Here is a 10,825-nt window from a genome sequence, read left to right as displayed (position 1 = left end):
AAAACCCCACAGTCACCTCAGTTGTGATGCTCCTCTGCTACAGTGCTGTGGGTATTGTGAACAGAGGAGTCTGAGCCTCTGTGCTAACTATGAAATTTCACCACTATTTCCATAAAAAGGACCCTCAGTTATATTTCTCACTGACTTTCTGTCATTTAAGCAGCAGCTGTGTCACCCATCAGTTACTGCAGCACCACAGCTCTGTCAGCAGGTACTCGCATCACGTCTTACTTTATATCAGAATCACAGTTTTCTTTCTCCTTGTTTCTGTTAATCATTCCATCATTTTTTTCATTCAGTCTCCCCTGCAGTGTTCTTCGGTGTGCTCTTCGGCTGCTGCTCCCGTCGGGGGGACGGGCAGTACTGAAAGGAGGCAGACTGGCAGGCTGTTTGGCCTCCAGCTGAGCGCGATTGTAGTCTGAGGTCAGAGGTCACAGTCCAGGGAGTCCAAGACAGAAACCAGATCACAACAGAAGGCTAATTATCATGCATTGTAGCTGGCCTCCTGCTGGGACTGCATTCGCTTTCACCAGCAGGCCACAGTGAAGCTTCTGGACCTCCTGCATTTAAAACAGGGTGAGACGCATGTGAGCAGAAACATTTGTTATTAAATTATGCACTTACACTCAGTTAAAAATCAAATCTTTGTATTAGAGGAAAGGAGTATACCAAACTATAAATTAAGCCAATTTGCACATTTTATTCTGCTTTTCTCATCAAAAAAATTATAATGCAAGAAAAATATCCAAATATTAACAGAAAAAACTGAAACCAAACTCTTACTCTCACCACCCCTCTGTAAAAATCAATATTTAATATCAATGACTTACATGAAAAATACAGTTAATAAAATGATGAGAAAACAAGTGAGCACTACTGCATATAAACCCGACTAGATAAATACACATATACACTTGTGCTAACAATTCAAGAAACATTTGGTATATTTTATATCCCCCCTCTGTCCTTGTTTCCGGATCCTTGTAGTACTTTGGTAGTAGTATTGTGGTCTTAGGAGCTGATGTGTCAGTGGAAATGAAAACAGCTAAACTGTGACAGCAAAATGTTAAGAATACATATTCTTACCCAAGGTGGCATGCTGTGGCTTTTACAGAAATGCAAGCGGAGATGACCACCTCAATTTTTAGAAGCACTCCTTTAATAAAAGTAGCAATGAAACCACCTTACTACACATGAATCTGTATTATTGGCAAATTGCTCTTAAAGTATCAAGAGTATTCTGCAGAACACATTGTTCCCCATCGGTGTTATACGCTTATAAGGTTGGTCTGAATTTAAATGCTTCATATGCTGTTTGAGCTACAGCAGGGGTCCCCAATCCCAGTCCAAGAGGGCTGGTTTCCTGCAGGTTTTAGATGTGTCCTTATGCACCACAGCTGATTTAAATGGATAAATACCTTCTCAACACGTCTTGAAGTTCTCCAGAGGCCTGGTAACGAACTAATCATGTGATTCAGGTGTGTTGACCCAGGGTGAGATCTAGAGCGATACGCGTTTTCACGTCAAAAAGTCGTCATAAACAAGTCTCCGATAATACCAGAAAAAGTCGCCAGATTTGTCGCTAGGGGTCTGAAAACTCGCTAAATATAGCGACAAAGTCGCTACGTTGGCAACACTGCTACCGAGGAGCCTCGCGGAGTGATACGTACTGTGCTTCAACGTAATATTACCGTATTGTGTGTGTATAAGGACCATAAATGGCACCTGTTAAGAGACACGGTTATGAAGCGGATTTCAAACTCCAGGCTGTCAGTCACGAACTTGGAAAGCAGAGCAGCTGTGAAATCTGTCTTTGTTATTATGCTCAGCGTCTTTTAGTTTACATTTTGACTGCACAATTGTGAGCTCTTTTGTTATGCACAAAAACAACATCTGTTTTCTTTTATTTATGGAGCATTATTATTTAATAAATGCTCTATTATTTTCTGGAGTGTGGGGCCTTCCTGCTGCTGCGGAGTCGGGGCGGTCTGCCTCCCCCCACCGCAGGGAAAAGGGTAACACCACCTGGGTCTGGGTGCAGTTCCCCCTCCAGGGGCAAGGGTACCTAGACCCGGTTTGTAGAGTACGCTTGGGGAGTGTGATCGTGTGTACAGCGTCTCTTTATGTCTGTCTCCACGTTGGTTGAGTGTGGAGTAAGTGCATATGAGAGCATGAGGGTGGGAATGGATGTTTGTGTCTGTGTGTGCCTGTATGTCTGTGTCTATATGTCAGGTTGGGTGTCAGGCGCCACCTCTCTGGGGACATCTCAGGCCCTCCAAGGTTTGGAGGCCTATCTCCCCCTACCACCACTTCCCCTGCCAGTGGCGGACTCCCTCAGATATCGGTGCGTTGGTGGTTCTTTGTGTCGGGGATGGGCGTCCAGGTACACACCGGCTCACTCCTTGGCGGCCGCTTATCGGGGCCTGGAGCCTGGGGCTCGCTCGGGCCACTTCGGAGGTGGGGTGCCCCCGGCCTCTCGGCCTGGGGCTCGGTCACTCAGGCACGGCTGGCTGCCGGCGGAGCTCACGGGCGCGATCACTGCAACTCCCCCTGGCTTCTGCTCCGCGGCTGCTGAGTGAGCCCTCATCTGGGACTCTCCTCAGCTCTTTCTGGGACAGTGGCGCGGCTGCCCCTCTGTTGGTCTTCCTTGGTCTCTTGTGTTCTGGGGGCCTCTGGATGTCTGGAGTTTTGATCTCCTCCATACCTGCTTCATGCCCTGGAGGACGGGGCTGTGGCCCCCCCACACCCTCTAGCAGATCATTACATGAAGGAACCTTTTAAAAAAAAAACAACGTCCATGCTCACAGGTGTACACACGGGTGATCACACCCACAAACTACACCCTTTTTGGCTCCTACCTCAAAGCACACTGTGTTCTGTTGATCTTATGTGCTGCACAATAATGTTTAATATTTAGTATTTACTGTCATATTCCCATATATCATTGTGATGTTGTTTATTCTATTACTCTTGTTCTCTTCTGCTTGTTTTCTTTTTTCTTTCTCAGCAGGTGATCCAGGTGATTGATATATGCATTTTTTTTCTCTTGCTCCGTTCTGTTGGTTTTTGTCTTTTGCCCTTCTCCCCCGTCCCTCTTCTCAGCTGTTTCTCTTTCCCTCTTTCTTTCTCCCCTTCTTTCCCTCCAGTCAAGTCTGTCCCGTATTCAGAAGTGAAAATAAAATAAACAATAAAAGGTGAATCAAATGGACCATTATGGCAAGGCTGGGATGGTCAATTTGGTAAAGTAAATCCGTTGGGCATCTTTCTTTGCCTTTAGACAACAATTCTGATGCAAAAGAGCCAAACGGGACAGGAAAAAAAATAAAAAAAATAAATGCTCATAATTTATTTTTGAGTAGTTTTTTTCATGTACATCTATGCTGTATGTTAATACAAGTGCACATGTGACATCTGGGACACAGCTTTGACTAAGAACTCTCTTTTTGTTCTTACCTTATGGCTTTAAAAAAAAATATCGAGATACGAATTTTGGGTCATATCGCCCAGCCCTAGTACTAGCACCTCAAATAGTACCATATAGTACTGCTCCTATTCGTTGTTTTGGCTATAACTGATAATATTAAAAGGAGCGGGGCGCCACATTGACATCATAAACCGCACAGCTTTTGACTTTAGTTTACACATTTATCATTTTAAATTTTTTACATTGATGTACTTTTTTAACAATATAAAAATATTATATATACCACACATAAACTGACACCACTGATGGGCTATGCTATAGGCATGCTTCAAAGCGACTAAATACTGTCACGTCACAGGACGCACATCATTACAAAGCACTCTAAAACCCTTAAATAGGGGTGCTGCTACCAGGCACTATCATTCAGTTGAGTCCATGCATCGGAACCAGACACACGAGGTAAGAGAAAACATTAAAATGTATTCAGATGACATTAACACAGCCACTGTGTTTCCCTTCTTAGATGGCTTTTTTTGATCAACTAAACATGTCGCGGGTGCGATCCATGCTGGTTGGTCGCCCAGATGACTGCACTGTCCAGCTAATGTGTACTGTCACATGTCAATATAATAAGATGATATAAAAACGAATTATAGGATTAAGGATTTATATTTACGTGCTAGTGGCTAGCCATTTGCACATGCCTTTGCATGTAGCACACTGGCATATGCAGAAATATGACAAAACAAAGTTATGAGCTGTATGTTATACTCAATGTAACATACAGCTCATAACTTTGTGCTGCAGGCCAGACAACTTTGGTTGTCTGGCCTGCAGCACATTTCTGCTTTTATGGAACTTTTGACAAACAGCAAATTGTAACAGAGTGTGTCTTCACTAAACACTCAGTGGATAAATATGAAGCCTTCCTGCACACAATAGTAGATACTCTTTGCATGCAGGTGAAGGAGCTGGAGCTGGACTGGTCTGAACAAAAGCGGCACGCTGAGACAGTGAAGACGCTGCGGAAGAACGAGCGTCGGCTGAAGGAACTGCTGTTCCAGTCGGAGGAGGACCAGAAGAACCAGCAGAGGATGCAGGAGCTGGTGGAGAGGCTGCAAAACAAGATGAAGGCCTACAAGAGACAAGTAGAGGAGGCCGTACGTCACCTCATCCTCTTACTCTGAACACGTTTCCAAGCATGGTGTTTGTGGGCTTTAACTCACACTGCTGTCACTTCAGGAGGAACAAGCTAACATGAACCTGGCAAAGTACAGGAAGACCGTGCACGAGCTGGATGATGCCGAAGAGAGGGCGGACATTGCTGAATCAGCGCTCACCAAGATTAGGACCAAGAACAGAGGAAGCTTCGGCAAGGGATACTCCTCCGTAAGTATTCTCTGGAACAGTATATTATCAGGTGTATTACGCGGTTTATTAAATAATAACTCCATGTTAGCCTCTTCTACTAAGTACTTGTTCTGACTCTAAGGCCTGTGTCTGTTCTAACAGGGTTACAGCACTCCGTACCCAGGCCGAGTCCGGTCACCCAGTTCAGTGGGCTCGGAAGGCGGAGGAGATCCTCAACGATGACGAGGAGTCAGTCAGCTCCCTCATCCCAGCCTATCTCAACTCCCTCAAGAAGCTCATGATTGATTAGGAGCATGGCTTCAATTTCACCATCATCCCCCAGAAGTGAAGCATGGTACAGTATGAAGTTTGAAACATCCAAAAGGTTCCATGGGTGGAACCTGACTTTTTTTTGTGTATGCTGTACATTCCTGTTGCGTTTTCTACAATGTACTTGTGGCTTCCTCTCTGAGTGAAAGCTCATAGCCCTGACACATTCCAGCTTTATATCCCCTTTTTATCCATTTATACTGTAACATTTGTATGTAAAAACTAATAAATGTATTTCTAAGTGTTCCAGATTTCCAAATATCTAAAGAACAATCCTCAGGCTGATTCTCAGTCTGGAACACACCATTTTATATGAGATATTGTATTTGTTTAATACATAAAAAGCCAGACAAGACAAAGCATCAATAGTTACAAAATAAAGCTGGCACCCAGAAACTGCAGTTCCTCTAATGGCCACACGAGGCTGTTCAAAAAGCAAGTCAATCCACTACAGACTTCCAAATCAAAATGTGCAACTTTACTGTACTGACATATATACAGGGTGGCTGAGGCTATTCCAGACATTTGTGCTTTAGCAGATATCCTTCTCTTTCTGTAAACATGCAGAGTTTATGGATGCAGCTTGCTAATCAAGCCTGCTAGCATTAGTATTTACACTTCCTGATTTCTTAGATTTTCAAATATTTGTCACACACTCATGTTTCAGATCAAACACACGTGGACAAAAGTAACTGAAGTAAACAGAAAATACAGTTTTTACATGATGATTTCATTTATTAAGGAAAAAAGTAAACAAAAGCACCGGGGGCTATGTGAAAAAGTAACTGCCCCTCAAACATAGTAACTGGTTTGAGGGGCAGTTACTTGGGATGGAGCGTTTTTCATACATTTCCAGGAAGGATGTTGTTCCTCTTAGTAAATAAGCTCAATATTTAAAATCTGCATTTTGTATTTATTCCGGCTCTCTTTTTCCGATGTGATCATCAGGAAACTACTGTTTGTAGTCAAGATTTCCTACATTTAAGCAAATGCATGACAACCTTTAAGATAAATAAGGTTCAAACTGGCTGCAGTATTTATTAAACCATACATGCGAGAGGCTACAGGGAAGTTTTTGAGTCCGTACATAAGTGGTGACTTAAATACAAAACACTTTTTTTCATGATTAACTTTTGCCTTATAAATGACTTCAGTCACTATCATAAAGTGCTGCTGGGGTGCTGTCAGCACATGGAGTAGTTTAGGCCATTAATGTCAGTGTATTTTCAGATTTCAAATGTATCTGTCTGAACTTTTCACTGACTAAACCTGTAACAAGACCTGACCAAATATGCTGTTGAATGTGAATATGTTTTTTTAAGGAAATAAAAGACCTTTTCTTCCCATTAACTCTGTTTTCTTGCTTTTTTTTTCTTCATTTTTTGGAAACAAACAAACCACAAAGCAACGCATTGAGACATGAAATACGTATTTCCATTTTATTTATGAAAAATGACAACTTTTAGCTGTTAATGTACAAAAACATCTCATTTGTCTCTTTTTAGTAGTCAAGCAGTACTAAGCAGTAATACTGGAAAAGAACATTTGGTATGGCATTTAGCTTCTGCAGTACAGTCACCAAATCCAACTGACGCAAATGATACATATTCCAAAACTATCACCACCGAAGCACTTCAACCTTACAGTACCATCTAAATGCAAAACATGTTGCAGCAGCACAGAGACTTTGAAGCTCAAGGGAGAGCCTTTTTAGATACCTGCAGATAAGAGAATATATCAGGAAATACGTACAGGGCTTTGAGAGTCTCAGCATTTCCGGTTTCGACAAGTGTCTCCATCTCCAACTCCATCACATCTGATCTTAAGTTCAATTCACAAACCAGAAACAAATCATATAAATAATATATATGTAGTGGCACACGTGGGTATCTGAAGTCATTTCCGGTGCTGTGCTTAAAAAAACGTGAGCTCCACCGTGAGAAAAACGCGTTATTTTCATCTGCATTTCAAAGAGCTGAACAGCTGCGCTGAATGACAGAAATGACAAAGTATTTTAAAAATCCACACGGCTGAAAACTTTCACGTATAGCTCGCTTTAACGTGACCACTCTGCTAGCCGAGTGAAGCTACACGCACATTTACGTTCCCGTCGCTTACCCGCCATCACGGACAGCCTGGTGACAGCACAAACTATAACGGAAGGGTTTTAAAAGTATTCCGTGTCGGTGACAGCAGTGGACGTGCAGGCTCCACGTGATCTCTCCCCGCGTTTCACATCCACGCGGCTAGCGCCGGTGCGTTTGTGTGACGCTGTTGCTAGGCATTCTTTTTAGAAGTGGGCGGGGCTTATAGGCATACTTCAAAGCAACTAAATACCGTACTGTCACGTCACAGTACGCACGTCATTACAAAGACCTCGAGAACCCATAAATAGGGGTGCTGCTACAGGTACTGTCATTCAGTTGAGTCCATGCATCGGAACCAGACACACGAAGAAAGAGACACCAACACAATGTTCGAACAAACGCGCATGACTCGAGATGGCTTTTATAATCATGTCGCAGTGGATCATGCTTTGTCCCAGTACGCATCGCTAGTCCATGCTGTGAGGTCAGCCCCCGGGTCTCGACAAGCCATAAAACGATCAGGCTAGGTCACTGCAGTGCACCCAGTAGGCAGCCAGCAGGACAATCAGCAGGTCCCACAGACAGAACAACCAGAGAAAAATCTGGAGTCCTCGCTGTCTGTGGAACCTTCACAAATGGCAAACACAGAAGCCTCAGAGGCTGAAAAAGCAGCCGTGGCTTCTGAGGAGCAGAAACCCTCTGCGTCACCTCGAGGTGAAGCAGAGAGAAAAGGGCTCATAAGCGTGGTCCTTCAGGCTGTCCTTTCCCAGGCTGCAAAAAAATCCACAGCCTGCCCATCAGACTCCCTCCACCAGCGCCTTTTAGATCAAATCTGCTCTGAAATAAAAACAGCAGATTTGACTTTATCACCAAAGGCCCTACAAGATCTTGCAAAGGTCATTTTCAAAGACTTTTGCAAGGAAGCTGCTCTCCAACCCAAAACACACCTTAACTCTATTGGAAGTAGGAGAGCCAACAGTTGACAAACTTTTCACCTCCATCTTCAAGAAACAGTTTGTAGCGTCCACACAGAAACTTGAGCCAGAGTCTGAAATCAAAGCTCAGAAGCAGCTTTCAGTTGAAGTCTGTGTGGAAGAACTTGTCAGGCGTGCTTTCAAAAAGGCACGCGTTCTGTATACAGATGACACAGTTTCTGAAATTACAAACCGTTTGTTGAAGAAAATCTGGGCTGATGTCCAACATATCGATTTTCAGCCCTCCTCAAGTTTCAGATAAAAGTATTTACAATCTCTCCTTAAGGTTAGCCCGGTGTTGTCACGTTCTCTTTAATCTCGCCATTGAATAAAGTGAGCAAAGAATCTATCGAACCCTTTAAGAAATCTTGTCGGAGCGCGCGCCAGCAGGTCGCATTCAGAAAGGTTCTTCTATAATAGGTCGGAGGTTACCATCACCCGCCAGGATCGCCGCGTGTTTCCCCTGTAAAAAAACAACAATTTACATTGACTAGTGCTCAAATGACATCTTATTTGGCTACACAAACAATGTCAAAAAGCCATTTATTTAACATCCAATCGAGTCATTTTAAACACCCTGGCCGTTGCGCGATGAGTCCTCATGAGCCTGGTTCTCTCGGAATTTTCCCGTTAAAAGGGAGGTTTTTCTCCCCACTTGCTAAGTGCTCTCAAGGGATCTGTCGATTATTGGGCTCTTGTTCTAGTCAGTAAATTATGACTTGAACACTCTAAATTATTGAACAAAAATCAGAAAATTATAAATTCTAAAAGAAAATCACACTTGATTTTGCTTGTTTTCACTTCTGTGTGGAATTGTGTGTGTGTGTGGTGTGTGTGTGTGTGTTGTTGTGTTGGTGTGTGTGTGTGTGTGTTGTGTGTATACGCTTGACTAGACCTGTGTTAGTAGTTGTATCAATCCAAATGTTTAGGGTAGAAATGCGAGACATCACTTTGTGATAATTATTAGTGAGATTTCATCCACTACAATGTCGTACATTTATCAAGAAAACATAATAAGTAGGTGCGCACAAGTGGACAAACCGTAACGAATACATGAGATACACTTCCGTTGTCAGCCAAACATTGACAAAATAATAGAAATAACTTCTTTATAAAATGATTGAATGGTTTTACAAACAAAAATCTAAGTTTTAAGCTCAGGCCAGTCTGTGGACAAGAATCCCCGAAAAGAGAAACATCACACACAGTCTGAAAGGTGAGCCGAGCAGACCAATTCTGTTCCTCAAGTTTGGAGAAGCATCAAGAACGACACAGCGTTCACTCTGCTCAGCTTAAAACATAAAATTTATTCGTGATGACTTAACCAGCCACTTGGGTCCCTCTCGTAGATGGCTTTTTTGATCACTAAACTAGTCGCAGGTGCGTCCATGCTGGTGGTCCAGATGATGCACTGTGCTAATGTGTTCATGGCTGCTCATGTTGAGCTGCGGATCTGCACACAGTACTGCTGAAAACTGTTCCCAAAGAGCGCATGATCACCCTCTCAGGACTGGAGGGCGCATCGCTCGTATTGTTCTCTCTCACTCCGGAATTCAGATCACCGAGCAGAGAAGGTTCATAAAAGAACGATCCAGGTGTTCTTGGGATCTCCAGTATGATTATTTCAAAATGTGCTAAATGATAAAATGAAGGTGTTGCAAAACAGCTGGGTTAAACTTCTTCAGCTAAAAACCTTTGCTAAGTAGCGTGAGATTTTTTTTGTAAATGTTTTTTATATTTATTAATTAATTATTTATTGATGTATTCATACTGTATGATTAATTTAGTAGATTCAGTGGTTCTAACATAGTAAAGTACCTCGGCTGTGGGTGGTCGAACACCGTTGTTGGACATGGTATGTCAACAGAGCACTGTATAAAAAGCCCAAAGCCGACTTACTTCCTCAGAGCTGGAGGTCTTTTAAATCTGCAGGAAGCTCCTGTAGGATGTTTTCGTCGTGTTGTGGATATTTTCTATTTGGTGTGCTGGGGCAGCCAGCAGCTATCAGGGGAATATCGGAGGGCTCTGTGTCCGCATGACTGACCACTCCTGTTGCAGTGGAGAAGGCTAAAAGAAATGTGATTATGCATGTGCATTCGCCAGTTCTAAAACGAAGGTCTGTTCTAGTGCCTTCTCCCATATTATATATTACTATGTAATCTTATTTGTCCCATGCCGTGTGCTTTTGAACCGATCCCGGACAGATTAATTGTTCTATTATATTTACATATTTGACGCCTTCTCTCCCGCGTGTATCGCATTTGTGCTAAGTGTCCAAGGGGTGGGAAAAAGTTTCGTTTTATACGGGTTGTGGTGGATTGCTGATACCTCGGGGTATAACCCCCGTGTTTTTACCATAACCTACTTTCTACGATCTACTTGTAGATTGTGTTTCCAAAGCTCATTAAAAAACGTAATTGATTGAATGTTTTTTCCTATTTCTTTACAGTAAACAGACTGTTGTGTCCAAGTAAACTGCCGATTATTCCTAGGTGTAATTTACCTTGAGATGAGTGTTTGGATTTGATTATTTAATTATTCTATTCGTCATATCTGTCTTTCTCTTGTTAGTCGGCATATGTCCTTTATCTGTAATACTTAATAGGTTTGGTTATCGGTAAGTCTGTGCTTTTTTTACATAGTGTTAAATTACATTTTGG

General features: G+C 42.7%; 1 protein-coding gene across 1 annotated transcript; it reads left to right on the top strand.

The window, feature by feature from the left end:
* Nucleotides 1-4,248: 4,248 nt before the first annotated feature.
* LOC121812068 (putative uncharacterized protein MYH16) lies at nucleotides 4,249-6,468 on the top strand. Its single transcript, XM_042213202.1, has 3 exons — nucleotides 4,249-4,584; nucleotides 4,667-4,813; nucleotides 4,937-6,468. Exons 1-3 carry the CDS (start codon nucleotides 4,381-4,383, stop codon nucleotides 5,015-5,017), a joined length of 432 nt encoding a protein of 143 aa, XP_042069136.1. The 5' UTR covers nucleotides 4,249-4,380; the 3' UTR covers nucleotides 5,018-6,468.
* The last annotated feature ends 4,357 nt before the right edge of the window (nucleotides 6,469-10,825 follow it).

Source organism: Haplochromis burtoni, unplaced genomic scaffold (genome assembly GCF_018398535.1).
Source record: "Haplochromis burtoni strain Fernald_Lab_line unplaced genomic scaffold, NCSU_Asbu1 Contig_425, whole genome shotgun sequence".
In the NCBI taxonomy this organism is placed as follows: Eukaryota; Metazoa; Chordata; class Actinopteri; order Cichliformes; family Cichlidae; genus Haplochromis; species Haplochromis burtoni.
This window is presented reverse-complemented; position numbering and strand designations above follow the sequence as displayed.